Source organism: Sceloporus occidentalis, unplaced genomic scaffold (genome assembly GCF_023333645.1).
Source record: "Sceloporus occidentalis isolate IW3139 unplaced genomic scaffold, rSceOcc1.0.p SCAF_162, whole genome shotgun sequence".
Lineage (NCBI taxonomy): Eukaryota > Metazoa > Chordata > Lepidosauria > Squamata > Phrynosomatidae > Sceloporus > Sceloporus occidentalis.
The window spans coordinates 815,415-835,355 of record NW_028317142.1 but is presented as its reverse complement, the minus strand read 5'-3'; the positions used below and the strand labels follow the sequence as shown (position 1 = coordinate 835,355).

Genomic DNA, 19,941 nt, shown 5'->3' with positions numbered 1-19,941 from the left:
CATTTATACAGATTAAATGTGCTTAGTCTGGAATTCTCCAGTAGTTGCATTACAGATTACATCCTTATCAGTATTTCACATGGGATCAAGCTTACATCCATCAGTGCTGCATTGATATAGTTACTGCTCTCGCCATCTATGGTTATAAGGAATGGAAGGCATCTGTCGGGAGGTAGGACATCCATACAGCGGTTCTTCTCGTGATTTCTGGGCAAAAGTGCTATACTGCAGTCTTCTACTCGTAGTGTTGGTGTTACCATGTTCAATGTCTTAAAAAATAAGTGCATTGTTAAAACATAATAAAAAATAAGTACAGTATTAACACTGAAGCAGAGAACGTCATGATTCATTGAACCTTTGAAAAGCGGTTTCATCACCATGGCAACCAAAGGAATAATAATACACTGGTTGGTCCGAATAGCGAACAAACATAAATTAACTAGTAATTAATTAAATACATTTACCTTTTAAAGGTATAGATTTAACAATCAGGAAAAAAACCAATATAGTATCAACGATGGTACCAGATGATTGTTATGTAGCTGAAAAAAATCAATTTTTTTTATAATCCATATAAAGATTGCAGTATATTGATATCATATAATGGATGGTTTACTAAGTTTTTACACATACCCTGAATTCTTCTTTAATTTGGCTGGAGTTTGTTTGAGGGTCAACCTTGTTCATTTCATAATACACAGATCTGACCTGAGAGGCCAGAATAGATGTATCTCCACAAAGACAGGCCTCCAATATGGCATCATGGATGAACACGTATTGCTCCTATAGTGTTAAACAGAAAGACAGGTTAGTTCAGGTAAGTTGTAAACACAAGACCCTCTTGTTGCAGTGGTTGATTGGGTAGATTTAGTATCATTATCAATGTAGCCTTAGTAGCAGGTCCGAAAGCTGGACAAATTGCCCCCCTGGCTATGCTGATTTGAAGAAATTATTATCTCAAGTAAGAAGCTTCTGGGGCTACAGACAGCATTGCTTCCTCTACTGGATCCTTATCTTGTCCCCTATACGTAGTGGGTTTTAGTGCTAAAATCTTGCAAAGCATTCTTTTCAGTTGATAATAAGCACTCCAAGCAATATTGGTGACATTACCTCTGTCTGTACCATATTAACCCGGCGGGACCGAAGTTCTCTGACACAGTTGTAGATATCTACGACACCTTCCCTTTCTGCCATGTCGAGCATGATGTCAATGACAATAAAACAACCCGTTCTGCCAGCACCAGCACTGGAAGTACAGGAAACACAATTACCAAGGTCCCCAAAATTCTAAAGAGTATACATTTCATAGAGCATAACCCAAAAAAATGTTACCATAAAGAGAAGCAAGGTTAAAAACAGGCCCTTTGAGGGCTACATACAGTTTTCTAATAACACTACATTAATATATTAAATACTACAGTTCACCTGCAGTGCACAACCAATGGGCCAGCATTGGATGGATTCTTGGATTTAACTTGCCGTACAAATCCCAAAAGTCCTGTGGCATGATATGGCACCCCGTGGTCTGGCCATCCTGTAAAGTGGAACTGGCGAATTTCACGGATCTCATGTACACCTCTCTGTCATTGTATATAATAAAACAGCAGAAAAAATAATTAGGAGACAATGATTTACAAGTAAAACATAATATTCCATTTAAGCATGTCAACAAAAGTCTAAAATTGTTTCTTTTAAAATGCCCACTGCATCCTTGAACATAAAAATAAGAAAATATAACAATTAATAAACTATATCTCAGATTAAATACATGTGCCTGTACATAATAGCCATTTCTGCCAATCTGACACCTGCTTTGAACTGCCCAGCTATGCTTCAGAGAGGTGAACACATAAAACTATGATATCATTAGCATGAAAAAAAAAATAAATAGCATGCCACAAAATTAGTATCTCTCCATTATATAGCAGATTAAACAGTATCATGCACTTATAATTGTGTCAATACTTAAACAGGCTGCATTACATGTAGTACAGGTCATTTTTTTTCAAAACAACATAATTACACAAAATTTATCTTATTGCGCTCAAAAACCGTACAAATACACATATTAAAAACCTAATTTTGAATGCCAATTAAATAAGGAACTGTGTTCAGAAACAGCATGAACCTTTTTATTGCTAAATCATCAAGCATTGATGATGCATAAACTCAGAACATTTCAAACTCTGAGACATTCCATGGAAACTAGAATGTGTTGAAACCTCAAAAGTGGTAAATATTTTACATATGAACTAAAATCATCCCGCTTCTTGCTATTTCTCCTTTTTTTGCCAAATAGATAACTTTAAAAAAAAAAAAAGAAATCATAAATTAATTTGATGCAGTGCTTCAAGTACTTGATGGAAGTCCATCTGTTCACCAGACAAATAGACTGTGGAACACTTAATAAGAAACATCACGAATGAAAGCCCTTCACACTTTCAATGCAAACATATGCTGTGTAGCATAACTTGCAAACTTTAGAGGGATGGTGAATGTCTTCACACTAACTTTTAATATTATGAATCTGCTTTAATGATACTAGACACAGTTAGAATGTGCTGATGACTGGGTGGTCTTTACAAAATATATAACCCATGACTGTTTAAAAATGTAACGATTGAGTCATTTTTTATAAAACTGATTCATAGTCAATTTTCTTAACTCAATAGCCTTAGTTTCTTTAGTAAAAACACCCTTGTCTGTTTCCCACCTTAAATTTTGCATGAAACAGGTCTTGTAGAAACACAATGGTACCTCCTCTTGAAATACAATGGCCGAAATAAAGTATCCATATCTTTTTGTCTAGGTCATACATTATCTTTTTACTTATCTCAATAAAATGTATACTGATAAATAAACATTTGGCCTTTTCAAACAAATTTCATGCTTTTTTTTTTACAAGAAATATACATTACAGCTCAAACCTTTGGGGTCACTTAGTAATTTCCTTGTTTTTTGAAGAGCAAATGTTGTCCATTGAGTGACATCAAATAGATGAGAAATACAGTGCAGACGCTGTTAATGTTGTAAATGACTACTGCAGATGGAAATGGCTGATTTTTTTATGGAATATCTTCATAGGTATAGAGAGGTCCTTTATCACTCCCATCACACCTGTGTTCCAATGGGGCGTTGTGTTCACTAATCGAAGTTTAAGTTTAAAAGGCTAATTGATTAGTATAAATCCCTTTTGCAATTATGTTACAGCTAGAAATGTCCTTGTATTCCATGAAAACAGCTAAGTGACCCCAAACTTTTGAACGGTAGATTATAGGTGATGGTTTCATTGGAATTTTGGAAGAGTTTTTCTACTGTAAAAGTGGAGATCTGATTACATACCTTTTCCACCGCAAACGTTCTAATGACGTATTCCGCTAATAGCTCGGTTTCAATAAGTGTCACTTTGATATCCTTATAAATCTCCGTATCATCTGGCCAGTATTTGCAGCACTTAACCTGTTTAATAAAATACAATGATAACTGAAGAAAGATGTAATTAAATGTGGTCATAAAATGTATTTAAGGATTCTAAATGCAAACATTATATAACTTGGAATTCTCTGTGTTTCACAGTTAATTCCAGGTATCACATCCTATCACATAACTGGCCTCATGAGCACACAGGTATGGGGCAGTATTCTCTAACTATGCCACGTAGCTCCCTACATAGTTTTGCCTTATTCCAGTCCATGCCCTATCTAAGAGTGGTAAGCTGCACTGGGTTGGTAACCAAACTTACTCGGTCTTGGTTCCATTCCCTCTATCTGCTTCTGGAGCAGAAGAGGAAGCCTCCAATGGATCCTGTGTATGGCTTTATGCACTAAATGCATACACCACAAAAGAAAATGCAACCTTTAAATAATTTACCGGTATAATGTTAACATATTATTGTTGCTCAATCATAAAAAAGGAAATATAGAAAATTTCTGAAAACAATACAATCTCCCATAACATATACAATACACTTAAAAAAACCCATTGAATTTGACGACAGATAAATAAATGTTCGCCCCATCATGTCTGCCTATTTTCCCTATGTCTTTGGTCTTGTCTTAGATTCAAGATGGCCCAATGCCTATCCTCACCGTTTTAGGCTCTAACACTTCTGATGGCAAGCGGCTCCGTTTATATCTACCACCCTCTCAGTAACAACCACTGAGTTACCCCTCTTCCTTGCATTATCAACTTACATCTAAACCGCTGCCCCTCTAGTTTCAGAGTATGTCCTCTGGTTCTAACCTTTCTCCTCGCTTGGTTTGTCAAATCTCTTAAGTATTTAAATCTCTCTATCACAACTCCCCTCTCTAATCCTCCCTCCAAGCTCTTTTGGATTAAGATCCCATTGTCTTTCCTTAATATTTTTTTATGCTGCAAACCACTTGCCATTTTTGTAGCCCTCATCTGAACTCTCTCCAATGTGTCCATATCCTTCTAGAGACGGGGTCTTTACCACTAGTGTACTTTAGGGGACTCAACTATTAAAGCATTTGAAGCATGAATCATATGCATTAACTGGAAGAAAACATACCAATTCCTCCTTAGGCAAAATATTTTTATATAAAGCTCCAAACGTTTATGGATCTTGTGCAATTTCTAGATTTCTAAATGTTACCCTTCTCTCTTCAAACTTCTAAGAGTCATGCCCCCCCCCCTAAAAGGATGTCACTTTAGTCAAATAAAATGGTGGGATTATGTAAAGTAAGTGATAAACCTTAGTTTGATCACAGAAATATGTCTTCTTCTTTGCTGTACATTCCCCAACCTGTTAACATATTTTTCATTATATAAAGACGATAACGTGGAATAAGCTTTCAAAAGCCAAAAAAATGTAATTCACTTATTAATAAGATAGGTTTACACTATAACATACAGGCAGTAAGGATTGCCTTTTCTATCTTTCCTCCCAAAAAGTGAGTCCTACATTCCAGGAAACACAGACTGCAAAGCTATTTATTCAGTTACAATAAATCAGGTTAATAATAAGACCCAGAGGCACAAAGAGTTAATTCAATTTTAAGTTCTTTTATGCTTCCAAGTATACTATTCTCTATGTGCCGGTCATGTTGTATTGAAATCTCATCCAAATAAATATTTTCAAAGAACATAACAGGAAGCAGCTGTGAAGGAGACACAACAGATCCAAGACTTTTGGAGCTTTGACCACGACAGTATCTAAATATCTCCAAAATCTTGTGGAAAGTAGGGTGACCACATTTTACTTCTGGCATTCAGGGACACACTATAAGCGGATGAGATTCAGATGCATATTATATATACACACTGATTCACATATACAAACCAGCACATTTACATAAAATGCTTTTTATATAAATTATTAGGAAACCTTGGGAACCATGTGGATTCAGGTTTACAGGCATGAGCAGTTCCAGATAATTAACCCCTCTATTACCAGACATGAGCAGATTTAGATAATTAACCTCTATGACCAGACATTACACACAGTCACACTAATAGACAAACAGGCACACACAGTCACAGACAAACACATTCACATACACACAAAGCCACACAAACACACATACCTGATGCCGCATGCTTACACTGAATTTAGTGTGAAGGAGAGACTCAGCATATCAGGAGAACTCTCTTTAGAAAGTTGGCTGAGACTTCTTTCACTTATTCTTGAATGCATTGTCAATGCATTGTCCCAGATTGAGGCAGCCCGAAGACTTAAAGTCCCATTGCGGGACTCTCCCGGGCAATCCGGGACATGTAATCACCCTACTGGAAAGTCTTCCCAGAGGAGTGGAAGCTGTTGTAGCTGCAAAGGGTGGGACCAACTACACATTAATGTCTTAATGTGGTGTAATTTAGTGTTTTTTTTAGAATGTGATGTCATAAAAATCCCTGTAGGTGTAATGGACAGGTGTCCCTATACTTTTGTCTATATAGTGTATGTTGGTCACATGAAATACAAGCATGTTATTGACACAGTGGCATTGAAAGGACACTCCAGTAAGCATGTAAAGCTAGCCAGGTACATGGATACTTAATGAATAAATTGCATAGGCCAGTGCCAACAAACTAAAACCTAGCTTTAACAAGAAGTAATACTGCAACATCACAGAGATTTCATAAATAGTTGCAGCAACTGAGCTAATAATCTAATAAACCTCAGATGCATTTTTCTACCACTCCTATATGTCTGAACACCAACAGACCAACCAATTTTATAAACTAGAGAAAACATTCCAAACTTCACATTTTTTTCTGCCCCCTTGGTGTTTTACGAAATAGGAGACCGTCCAACAGAAACATTAGAATTAAGAACTCACAAGTGAATGAATAAGATAACCAGCTCGAGCTCAGTACTGCAGGAGGAATTTCATTCACAGCATTTAACAAACATTATATCCCTCAGAGCATAAGCCTCTTGTAAGAATGAAATCATTTTATCACCCGTTATCAGGGAGGCACAGGGCAACATAATGTTTGTAAATGCCTAAAAGGCTTTTAGTTTTTAATAAACCGTCACAGTCTAATGAGGTCTTTTCAAAATTGACTTAAACAAGTTTAGAAATCATTAGCTTAAATTATCAGTGCAAAAAGCCTCCTTTGGGAGCTGTATTTGCATTGTATGTTTCCTGATGGATGAATTAATGGTATAACACAAAAGATATTTAAATGGATGCAAATAAATAATATGATAAACAAATGAATACAAACATAAGTCATGTAAGTGTATTCTGGGCCTCTAGATTTATTGAAGGGGTTGGCAGAATCAGTTTGCTATGGGACAAGAACACATTGTAATATTATTTTTATGCCAGGTGCAGTATTTCCTTCTGTTGCCAATAAAATGACAAGGGCCCCTTGTTGGCACATGCTGAAAAAGTAAGAGATGTGTGGCTTGTCAAGGAGGCTTCATATAATGACAGGTAGTGGCAGCTGTACCCAGCTGTACCCGGCACATGCCAAAAAAATATCTATATACTCATTCATTTTAGGCAGGTGTCTGCTTTAGGGGAAGCCCTAACATTCAATTGAATATAAAGGCACATAAAGCTTTAGTGATATGATTTAACAGAAAAACGTATAGCCCTAAATGTATGATTATGTTTTTTCAGTGTGCCATGTAATATTATGTATCAATAGGCATTCATGCAATAATTAGCATCTATGCTCACAACTAATCTTAAATCATTATGAAGGTTTCACATGCATCATATTAGCACTCTGCCATCAACTTGTCACCCCATTCCCTCAAGATTGTAAGCTTGCGAGCAGGGCTCTCTCCACCTAATGTATTGGTTTGTCTTAGTCTGTCAATTCTTGTCTTGTGATACCCCTTGAATATATGTATGGTATTAAGCGCTGCGTAAACTGTTGGCGCTATATAAATAAAAGATACAAATAATAATAATATTCTTGGCAAAACTGGAAAAATATGTGGAGTAAAGCTACCTCTCAGAAAGTTTGGAAAAAAGCTACAATGCTTTTCATCGATCAGAGCTGGGAGTCTCAGGGTTAAACACTACCTTCCCAAGGGCTCCAAGTTAGTGTCTCTAATCTCCAGGCCAGGGAGCCACATTTGCTCACACCCCAGGTTCCAACTTCAGCACAAGTACACATTTGCACATCCGTAAATAAAAAATTAGAACATGCCTACTGGAAGCTAAACTGTTTTTGGAATTCTCACAAACCCATTCATTTTAGGAGTTCACCAAATTCTAAAATTGTTTCTATTTCAGGGATTGAAAACATTATGACCTAAAACAATGCAACTTAACTTTACAACATGCAGTTAAAGCCTTTTAAAGCCTCAGGCCAATTCAAGTCAGCTCAACAGGTTTTCTCTTCAAAGTTGAACATATTCCCTTACTGAACCTCATATTAATCATTAAAACATCTATACATAAATAATTCTCCAAACAGTAGAGCTAAAACAAAACAGAAAACTCTTCATTCTAGACACAAATTCGAAAAATCACCCAGATGTTATCCTTATCTAAATCTGTGGTTTCTATGATCCCTTTCCTTCCCTTTGTTCTTGGCTTTACACAGATCCATATGCCCATCAAATACACCTCAACAATAAATCTGCTAGGGGATTCAGAGACTCTTACATACCATCCATCTGAGAGCTACATTTATTCAAAATCAGAATGTAAATTTATAGTTACCGGCACATTTAGGGTTACCATTTTGTCCCTGTTTTCCGAGATTATGCCACTTTGTACGGTATTTTCTCTATGGACTGCAAAAATGTAGCTGTTAGTTTGAAGCCCATGCTAAGCTGGATAGAATGATTCAATATGTATGGGACTTACACTACCGTATTTTGGGAAAACCTATTTTGGGCAGTTAGTTTCATATTTACATTTTATGTGCCCCAAGGCAGAGAATCTTTTGGCACCTCCAGGAATAAGAAAGTCCTGAACCTGAAGATTGTTTTTGTTACGTATAATTCAGAGTTGCAGGTGTCAGTTTTGTAAAGCTGGTGAACAGTTCATTGGAACATTGTAGCTAGCTGTGGTCCTGTCACCTTCTATTTTAAGAAAATACAAACATACATAAGAATATACCTTTTTGCTTAATTATTATTCACTTTGCAATGTACCTGTATGTATGGAAGACGTTAGGTGTCCACTGTGTGTGGAGAATACGTGTTATGAAAACAGGAACTATTTTTACTACCTTCAGAGTTGTTACTCAGCATTTACTCACGGAAACAGATAATAGGACACATACTGTTCCAAAAGGTACAGTCACATTTGCCAACATCCTATACAATCTAATGTTCTCAAACTTCAACTACTTTTGTAATGAACCTGAAACCACATACAGCACAGCTTAGTACCTTTAGAGCTGAACCAAATTTCTTACTCCTTTAACTGTGCATTGTTTTAATGTTGTACACATTTAATTCCCTGTGTCTTTAGGCACTCAGGTAGTATCTGACCACCAGGAAAATTTTAAATCACAATGTAAAGCTGTTCAAATATTTTAGTCACCAAGTTTAGATAAGTAGTCTCCGGATGAGGAGACAAATAGGTAAACTTAGTACACTGTTTACTAGACGTGTGCATTCGGATTTGTGCAAATTTCATATTTTCCAGAGTTTTGAAAAACTCGTTGATTCATACGAAGCCACCAAAATTAGCCCAGACCCCCTCACGGAGCGAAGAAAAAAACTTCATCCGAAATACATAGGCCCCTTATTCACACTCTCTCGCCCTCTCATTCACTCTCTCATTCACGCTCTCTAAATGTTTCCCTACGATTGTTTTCTGACGACCACTTCCGCTTCTGCTTCGACTTCCGAATCTTCTTGTTCTTCATCTTCATCCTCTCTCTTCTATCTTTGTCCACATCTCTGTGGACATAACCTGGTGTGAACATCTGCCAAAATGGCGATGCTTCCGGTGACGTCCTCTCCCCCAAGCTAAGGTGAAGTTTGAGCCAGGCCACGTCCACAAAGTTGCAGATGACGATAGAAGATAAAAGAGAGAAGACGAAGAAGAAGAATATGCAGAAGTGGAAGCAGAGGTGGAAGCGGTCGTCAGAGAAGGTAGGGATACATTTAGAGCTCGTGAGAGTGAACAAGAATGTGAGTAAGTGAGAAATTAAGTGAGATTGAGTGAGAATGAATGTAGGAATATTACATATCTCCCAAGTGTCCCAGTTTTTGGGGGACAGTCATGATTGTTGGGCACTGTCCCTACCGCCCTGTCCTGATTTTAGGGTAAATCAATATTTATTGACGTTTTGTGTTTTAACGAAGGGAGAGGGGTACAGAAAGAAAAAAGGGTGGGGGGAACGGCATGAGGATTCAATTGAGATACAAGAAAGAGCAACAATGCTCCCAGCAAGTGAATACAACATGAGCTGAATAGCAATCAAAACGTAGTTGACATAAAATATAACACATCTAGCCAGGACGGTCACAAGAGCAGTCAACAGACGAAAACCTAGCGTCCTCGTCCGCGAGAGAGGCAGTAAGTGAATAGAGCAGGTGCTCAATAGCAAGGAGTACACCTTAGAGTTGGCGAAAAACATATCACATCAAACCAGTACGGTCACAAGAACATACCACAGGTGTAAACGCGGCGGCTGCGCCCCGAAGAGAGACGACAAGCAAATACAACAGAAAGTGAGCATCAGGCAATACCGATCAAGAATGTGACCCAACTGGCAAGCACGGCCTTGGGAGTAGGCAATGAGGGAGACGAAGAGGACCCCAGCCACAGGAAAATGACAAGGGAGTCAAGAGGAACAGAGTGAGGTCAGGGGAAGAAGAACAGGAGCATATCCACAAGGGGGAAACAGGGGTACAGGTGCTGGGAAGAGGCAAAAGGAGACCAGGGGAAGAGGGGTACAAAAAAAAAAAAAAAAAAAAAAAAAAAAAGGAAGGGGGGAGGGGGGAGAGAAAGGGACAGTACAAACAAAGAATTACGCAAGCAGGGGGCAGATAAGAGGATCTTGTACATACAACAGCCAATAAAACCACGTGGCCAAGTAGCGCTCATGCCCCCCGTCAGCAGAGAGACTCAACTCCTCCAGCATCCGTATCTGCTCAACTCGAAGAACCCAGTCTCTGAAGGTGGGGGGGGCGGGATCACCCCAATGCAGAGGGATCAAGGCCTTAGCCGCCACCAGGAGGTGGCGGATCACCGATTTCCGGAACCATCTGATTGAGTGAGACGTGAGGTGGAGCAGAAAGAATTCCGGGGTGAAGGGGAGGATCTCATCTGTAAAGTGATGGAACTGGGAATAGATAGTTTCCCAAAAAGGGGTGATAAGTGGGCAATGCCACCATATGTGAAGAAGAGATCCCGGGGTGGCGTCGCACCTCCAACACTGGTTGGGCACATCCGCACGGTACACGGAGATGACCGCAGGTGGGCGGTACCAGAGAGCCAGAAGTTTATAGGCCATCTCCTGGTCTCTAGTGCTCCGCGAGCAGCGGTGAGTAAGAGTGCAAATCTTGTCCCATTGTTCCTTTGTGAGAGAGACCTGCAAATCGGATTCCCAACGCCCCATGAACGATGGGGGGGTAGGATTGAAAGCATCAAGGAGGAGACCATAGAGGCGGGAAACGCCATGGGACGGAAGAGTAGGGGCCACACAGAGTTCCTCAAAAGCCGTAAGGGCACGTGACAAGTTGTGTTTCTGTGGCAAAGACCGATAGAAGTGGCTCAGCTGAGCATATCGGAAGACCTCCGAGAAAGTAGGTGGATGGTGAGACGAAAGCTGGTCCAAAGAGGAAAGACCAGTCGGGGACACATACGAGCGAATACACGAGGACTGCGTCGGGGAGGAGGTGGAAAAGAGAGCAATGCCCTGTCCAGGAGGGAAATCAGGATTATCCCTGACAGAGGTAAGGGGGGAGGGGATGGTAGACAGCCGGGTCTTCCGGACAATGGAAAACCAGGTGCCCAAAGTAGCATGAATAAACGGGTGCGGCGCAGCCAGGCTCCTAGCCGTCGGGATGAGCAGCCATGGTAAAACCCCTGCGGGGAGACCTAACAACTCAGATTCGATCCCCACCCATTGCTTAGACCGGGGTCCATGAGACCACTCGAGTACTCGAAGTAGGTGACACGCCCTGTAATAAGAGCGGGGACAAGGTAGGGCCAGACCCCCCCTAGACTTGGGGAGTATCAACGTGGAGAAACGGATGCGCGGTGCCCGAGGGCCCCATACATATCGCGCAAAGGCAGTGCGGAGGGAGGAGAAAAAGGAAGGGGGTACAGATATGGGGAGAGTCTGAAAGAGATAGAGAATGCGGGGCATGATGGTCATTTTCAGAGTATTAATCCTCCCTACCCAGGAAATCGTCAGACGCCGCCACGATAATAAATCCGTCCGTAACGTTGACAGTAAGGGTGGGAAATTATAATGGAACAGCTGGGGGAAGTCGGGAGAGAGCCATATCCCCAAATACTTCAGTTTAGGGCAACACCAGGCAAAAGAAAAGGACGACTTTAAGGAATCAACCTCGCCACGGGGCAGGGTCACATTAAGGATTTCCGATTTGGACGCATTAATTTGAAAGTTCGTGAGGGCACCATAGAGCGAGAACTCCCGGAGGATATTGGGGAGCGAAATGTTGGGGCGGGAGACAATGAACAGGAGATCGTCCGCATATCCCAGGATCTTATGTTGGGTGCCCCCCACCCGAAGGCCGCTGACGTCCGGATTCAACCGCACCGCCTGAAGGAAAGGCTCCAGGGAGAGAACAAACAGCAAGGGGGATAAGGGACAACCCTGACGGGTCCCATTACGGATATGAAAGGGAGCCGAATGTGAACCGTTAATGCGGATGCGGGCTGAAGGGGTGGAATATAGAGAACGGATCCAGGTAAGGAGACCCGGGCCAAAACCCATATGCGTCAAGGTGGATAACAGAAAGGACCAGTTCACCCTATCAAAGGCCTTTTCTGCGTCCGTAGACAACAGAAGAGCCGGAGTACGGGTAAGTTTTGCATAGTGCATGAGGGATAGGGCTCTGATGGTACTGTCCCGGGCCTCACGCCCAGGGACAAACCCAGTCTGGTCGGGGTGGATCAGGGACGTCATAAGAGGCTTTATTCGATTGGCAAGGATCTTGGCGAATAGCTTTAAGTCAACATTTAGTAGGGAAATAGGGCGATAGCTACCACATTGCTCCGGGTCCTTGCCTGCCTTGGGGAGCAGAGTGATGGAAGCCATCAGGGTATGATCGTGAATTTGGCCCCCTTTCAAAATGGAATTAAAAGCGCTCACGAAATGGGGACCCAAGAGGTCCTTAAATTCCGAATAGTATTTCAGAGGGAATCCATCAGGGCCAGGGCATTTGCCAGGGGGTGAGGACGCTATAGCCAGCATAAGCTCAGGTAGCGTAAGTGGAGAGTCAAGAGAAGCCGCCTCATCCGCAGTGATTTTCCGACGGATCGTCCTCTCCAAGTAGGATCGAATCTCCCCTGACCCATCAGGAGGCGTCGGGCTAGAATCGCCAGAGCGGAGATTATACAGCCGCGCAAAATAATCGTGAAAGCAGGCAGAGATGTCGGAAGGGAGAGAGCGGACCTGACCATCCGGGGAGCGAATCCTGGAAATATAGGTAGGCTTCCGAGTGGCCCGGAGGGCTCTCGCCAGGTATTTGCCCGTCTTATCGCCATGTTCATAAAACAAGGCCCTCGTGCGCAGGAAGGACCGGTGCATTCTCTGATTAAGGATTGTGGCTAGCTCCCTACGCAGCGTCAGCAGAAGCTGCAGGTCGTCCCCCGACAGAGAGGCCTTGTGAGCCTGTTCAGCCCTAGCTATTTGACTATAAAGCTCATCGATCTTTGCCGCCTCCTGGCGTTTACGATGGGAGCAGACACTGATAAAGTGGCCCCGGAGCACACATTTATGGGCCTCCCAAACAGTTAACCCTGGGGCCCCCGGCACCAAATTTTCAACAAAATAACAAGCAAGTAACTTAGAAGCCGCCGCCCGAACCGTGGCATCAGATAAGATTGCCTCATTGAGACGCCATGAGCGCTCCGAGGGGCAAGCGAGAGAGGAGGCCAGGGATATGGAAACCGGGGCATGATCAGACCAGGTGGCAACCCCGATAGAAGAGCTACGTAAAAGGGAGGCATAACGGCAGGGGAGAAAAAAATAATCAATGCGGGAATAGGAATGGTGTGGTGTAGAATAAAAGGTGAAATCCTTATCGGCAGGGTGCAGGGCCCTCCAGCAGTCGACCAGTTTATGGTCCGAGAGAAGACAAGAGATCGACCGCAAGACGCGACGGGGCGTTCTCGTAGAACCCGCAGACGTGTCAAGAGGAGGATGTAGGGCCACATTAAAATCACCTCCCAGCACCAGAATCCCCTCTTGGAAGCCCTCCAGCCGCCGCAAAACATTGCGTAAGGTGATATGTTGTCCCCGATTGGGCAAATACACATTCACAAAAGTGTACAACTGATGCAGAATCGTCCCCTTCACCAAAAGGAACCTCCCCTCCGGATCGGCATGAGTATCCATCACTTGAAAGGGGACACGACTAGAGAAGAGCACAGCCACACCCTTAGTCTTTGCTGACAGATTATTACTATAAAAACCAACGGGGAAGGACCTGCCGGTCAATTTAGGAGCACGAGTCTCGAGGAAATGCGTCTCCTGCACAAAGGCGATATCGATCCGTCCCCGTCTCAGTTCGCGAGAGAGGGTGGAGCGTTTTTCGGGGGTATTCAGACCACGGGCGTTAATAGAGAGCAACTTAAGCGAAGCAGACATGATGGACTATGCGCAACAAACAGAGAAAGAGAGGGGGAAAAAAGGAAAAAAAAACAAAAAAAAAACAAAAAAAAAACAAGGGGGGGCACAGGGAGGGGACAATAGGGTAAGGAAAGAAGGGGAGAGGATAAGAAGGAAAAGAGGAGAGAAGGAGAAGAGAAGAGAAAGGGAAGGAGCAAGTAGCTCACAAACCAATAGAGAAAACACCAACCACGCCCACCGGGAAAACAGAACCGGTATTTCGCGGGCGTTACCGTGAAGGGGGAGAACCAGCCCAGAGAAAAGAAAGGGCCACTATGCGAAATAAGGAAAAATGAAAATAAACAACCAATAAACAGAACCAAACGCGAGCCGCCGCCCGCAACTGCATACAACACGCAACAGACAGGACAAAGCAGATATCGCAAAACAAAGGAAAACAACATAATATAGCGCAAAAAGAATGCTGAGGGCCAAAAGAAAGGGGTCAGACATGATATAGATATGTAAGTGCCGAGGTATGCTTGTGGCAAACAGCCATAGGACCCTCCACAGAGCCATCACATAGAAAGGAGGCCATAGCATCATCCCAGACGGGCCTAGGGGACCAACGTGGGTGAGTGGTGCATTTGTCAGGGAGGGAGGGGGAAAAAAAAAAAAAAACAACAAAAAAAAAAAAACAAAAAAAAACAAAAAAAAAAAACAAACAAAAAAAAAATAAAAAAAAACAACAAAGTGCGCAATAAGGCCACCGCAATGGATAACAGCACCCCTGCAAGAGGCACCGCAATGGTTAACCACAATAAGAGCTGAAAAAAAAAAAAAAAAAAAAAAAAAAAAACAACGTGCAGAAATGGTACAGGTATGGCACAGGCGAATGCACCCCACACACGCAAAAGGCAACACAATGGTGAGTCACAATAAGGGCTGCGGCAGCAACGAGTATAAACAGCGCAGCCATGTAGAGGGTGATATAACATATGCGCCGAGGAACGCATGTAGCAAACATCAACAGCACCCTTGCTGCAGAGGGACCGCAATGATGAACCACAATAAGAGCTAATGAATCAATGTGCAGAAATGGTGCAGGCACGGTGCGAATGGAGGCATTGCGCACGCATAGAAGGCAACACAAAAGCGAGCCACAGTAATAACTGCGGTAGCAGCAGGTATGAACGGTGCAGGCAGGAGGTGGGTAACATAACATACGTGCCGAGGAAACGCAGGTAGCAAACATCAACAGCACCCTAGCACGAGGCACCGCAAAGGTGCACATGGAGCGAAAATCCATAGCACCTCTGCAAGAGGCACCGCAACGGCTAACCACAATAAGTGCTGAAAGGAAAAGAAAAAACAAACAAACAAACAAAACAAAAACAAAACAAAACAAACAAAAAAAAAAAAAAAAAAATAAAAAACAATGTGCAGAAACGGTGCAGGTACGGTACAGGCGAACACACCCCGCATGCGCAAAAAGTCAACACAACGGTGAGTCACATTAAGGACTGCGGTAGCAGCCATGAAGTGGGTGATATAACATGTGCGCCGAGGAACGCATGTAGCAAACATCAGCAGCACCCGTGGAAGGGTCACCGTAATGATAAATCACAATAAGATCTGAGAAATCAACGTGAAAACAAAGACATATATATATACAGAACCCCCTTAAAGGGCAAAATAAACCGTAGCAGTTACTGATCACTCCTCAGCCTCCCTGGCGCGATGAGACGATCCAGGGCCGCGGGCAGCCCCGAGCCGAACCGGGGGACGTCCAGGTGCTGCAGAGGGACGAGGGCGACGTGGCAGAGGAGGTCTAGGAGGGGCACCGCCAGGCTCCAGGCCCAATAGGGCCCAATCAGGAATATGAAGGTCTGGCAGCCCCAGTGCCTGCAGGATGCCAGGAAGATCTTGATGGCAGCGCAAGACGAGGGAAGAGTCGCCGTGACGGATAGACAGGGCAAAGGGATAGGCCCAACGGTATGGGATACGGAGCCTTTGAAGTTCTGATGTCAGGGGTCGCAGAGCCCTGCGCGTCTGCAGGGTCAAATCAGACAGGTCCTGGTAGAAAGAAATGGCATGACCCTCCAAGGGCCACGTGCCAACTTCCCGCGCACGGGCCATTATAGCCTCCTTTAAACGAAAGTCACGGAAGTGACAGATGATGTCCCTGGGGGGGTGAGCAGCGGAGCCCCTAGGTCTCAGGGCACGGTGAGCCCTATCCACGGCAGTCTCTGCATCAATGGATCTGCCCATGAGGTCTGAGAGCAGAGTTGTCAAGAGGGCATGGATATCCTCAGGAGGCTCGGCCTCAGGCACCCCGCGGATCCTCACATTGTGGCGGCGGCCCCTGTTGTCCAGGTCCTCGACCCTGCGCCGTATGAGCTGCAGGTAGTGGAGATGATGATCAGCAGAATGCCGGGCCTGTTGTAGAGCCAGCTGGTGCTGTGCTGAGGCATCCTCCAAAGCCCCCACTCTGTGCTGTAAGGACGTGAGGTCCGTACGAAGCGCCGACACCTCATCCCGGACCACCTGCTTTAACTCCAGGATCAAGGTGGAGAAGTCGTTCCTCCACGGTGCCGAGGAAAAAATCCGGGAGATCTCCGGTGCAAGGGAGTCAGGCGGCGGGAGCGGCGCCGGCGCGCCATCATCAACAGAAGACAGGCTGGCAGGGGATCGCGCCTCGTGATCCTCCGGGGCCTGGGAAGCAAGGTCGGCGGGCGTGCGAAAAAACTCGCGTAGCGACGAGGAAGACCCACGGGAGCGGTCACTCGGGGTGGGAGGGTCGGCAGGCAGCTTCTTGTTGCGACCCATGGCCGGTACGTGCAGTCGGTCGTCGGTAAGTTGGCGGGCGGCGGCGGAGCAGAGAGGTTAAGCGGCCATCTTCCCTGGTGGCCGGACACGCCCCCCCCCTGTCCTGATTTTGTGAGCAGTAGAAATCATGGACCCGTTGGGTGAGGATCATCTGACCCTAACCGGCTAACAATACTGGAAGCACAGACTCCCAAATCAGCTCCTCTTGTGAATCTCTGCAGTGCCTCTTTGAGTATGGTGGATGAGTGGTCCTGCCCTGACCACTTCCCTCCATGGACCACCCATCCCCCTTCCTACCTCTAGCCACACCACCAACACAGGTGTCCCAATTTGTATGAGCCAGGTATGATGGGCTGGTATAATATTGTAATGTCTCCTTGCTAAGTATAATAGTTATTGCAGTCAATTATCTAATTGCCTAATGCGTTCATAGAAGTGGAAGTGTCACTTACCCTGCCTACTTCCACTAGATTGGTCACCATGACTATGCTGGCTGTATTTTCATGCCAAACCATCCTCCAGAAGTCATATACTGTTTCTTGCATTGGCCCTGTTGAAAGCAAATCAAATTATTTATAGAATGCCTATGGGAAGAAAATGTTCAAAAAAAAGAAAAATAAGCAAGTGAGTCATACTGTATAAGATATGAGATTCAACTGAGAAAAAATAATGTCACACTGTCACACATATAGACAACCTTATGGACCACAGCTGCCATGTAATACAGATATGGAGAGCACTTGAAATAGTAGATAAATGCAGTGTTGGTCTCCATCAGTAGATGGTGAAAAGCTTCCTTGCACAACTTAAGTTACTGATTTACAAAAACAGTGGGCCATATTCATATTCAAGTGTAATTCTGAAGCAATGTGCAGCTTTCTGTAAGAACCTACCCTTACTTTGCATGGTAAGTGCCCTATATCTAACATACACCCAAGAATTACTACTTATGACCCATCATTTTAGCACTGGACCACATCTGGATACTATTGGTAATCTCTTTCCAGCCTTTCATAATGTGCAGTAAAATGCAGCCCTCATATACTATACAGGAATGACAATATATAGGAAGGGTATTTTTATAATTATGCAAGTAATAAAAACTATTTTGTCTTCTGTGTACAGATTACTGCAAACTTTGCAAAAACAAGCAGCTTTTAGGCACTTTAATTATTATGAATATGAATTTGTTATAGAAAAAATAATGCTAATCTTTAAATTTACACTAAACTGAGTTTTACTGGTAAGGTCCAACAGTGACTCAATATTGACTTATTTTCATGACATGCTAAAGCGTTTTTAAGTATTTCAGTTACTTATTCAAAATATAACCAATAATTACATTCACCATCTATGTTTCTGAGAAAGAACTTTTCTTTTTGTTACATTTGCAGGCTACATTCATTGTCATACAAGTAATTTGCGCAATAATGGCTGGAAAACATAAGCATTGTAGAATAGCAGGGATTCATCTGTGTCATAACTCTAGGTAAAAAGAGCACAAACTCAAAAGGAAGCAAGGATTTCAGTATTTGAGCAAAAATATATATAGCAGAAATTTTTTTTACTGCAAAATATCTTGATCTGAATTTCCTTCATCTCTACCAAATGCTGTTTCATGAGCAAGAGCTTTGGATAAAAAATACGGATCTGGATAAAAATACAGATCAGAACGTCCGGTAGATAAAAGATCCCGTGGGGCTTACTTTTCAATAGGACCTTAAATTTTGCATCCAATACCTCTCAGGTTTAAAGAAAATGTACCTTTGTTAATAAATTTTGTGGTTTACACCTGTCCTGTCATCTTTATAGTATTTTATTTCGTACTCTTCAGTAAATATGTTAAAATGAAGACAGCTCTCTCCCAGCTTTCAGGTCTACACATTAGTTTCCCCTTCTACAAGAACAGTTTATAGGATATAAGATGAATTAGAAACAACAATATAATCAACATTGTGATAAGAGATGGAATACAAAGCACACATTGCACAATATAAGAGCTTAAACTAAGGCTGGGTGTTTTTGGGGTTCATACTTGGGAACTTCCTAGGACAGGTTACTCGGAGCACTCCCTCTGCTGGGTGAGGGGCAGAGCTAATCGTGCATGGGGTGAGTTGAACTGCACTTAGGAGCGGGGTAGCCCAAGACTTCAGTAGAAGAGAAAATGGACAGGGAGTGATGTGGCTAAATCCCTTGCCCAAAGAAACAAGAAAGTGACGTGACCTGGGGAAGCAGTGCTTCACCTGGAGACTCGGGCTCAAACTCAGTATCAAACCGTGTATGATGATGGTGCAATGTGTATGTTGTTTATCAACTTGATAAAGACCTCATCGTGAGGTCGAAACGTTGTTGTCCTTCTCCTTCAATAAATCTGCCTGATGGAACCCTTGAGTGCCTGGAGCCTTTTTCTATTTTGATTTACTGGGGAGCTGCCCCTTCCTGGCACAGCTAAGCACCTGAGTTCCTGTGGGGAGTGTGTGCAGATTCCTGATTTTGGTGAAGTAGTACAGTGACATCATGGAGTAAGAGGTTGAAAATCAGGAAAGACTAGGCTGTAGATTGACAGGGATGTTGTTAACGTTAATGTTGATGATGGGGTTACAATTGTGGAATTATACATAGCTATGTCTAATAACAAAGACTAGTAAGTACTATTGCAGACCAATCTATTATAAACATAAAAAAGTCTTTTTAAATACAACAGGTGAACTTTTTTCCAAGATGAAAAGCTTCACAGGAATATTTGCTTGACCACAAGAGCATATACTAAACTTCATAGCTAGTCACACACATACAAAAAGTTATTTCATAGCTGATAGTTTGTGAACATTACTCTGTAGATGATACAATCCATTTTCTTTTCTTCTCCATCTATTCTTTTCTCAATTATTTAGTTCCATAAACTGTTCCAATTACATT

General features: G+C 42.8%; 1 protein-coding gene across 1 annotated transcript in view; it reads right to left on the bottom strand.

Moving 5' to 3' along the window:
* LOC149279542 (receptor-type tyrosine-protein phosphatase mu-like) overlaps positions 1-19,941 on the bottom strand; it is a 296,024-nt gene that overhangs the window by 10,975 nt on the left and 265,108 nt on the right. Inside the window, exons 24-29 of the mRNA XM_089501054.1 lie at positions 17,475-17,572; positions 3,343-3,459; positions 1,426-1,580; positions 1,111-1,246; positions 634-783; positions 96-269 (exon numbers count right to left, since the gene is read on the bottom strand). Coding sequence (XP_089357180.1) covers positions 96-269; positions 634-783; positions 1,111-1,246; positions 1,426-1,580; positions 3,343-3,459; positions 17,475-17,572 — 830 coding nt within the window. The remainder of the gene's footprint in view (positions 1-95; positions 270-633; positions 784-1,110; positions 1,247-1,425; positions 1,581-3,342; positions 3,460-17,474; positions 17,573-19,941) is intronic.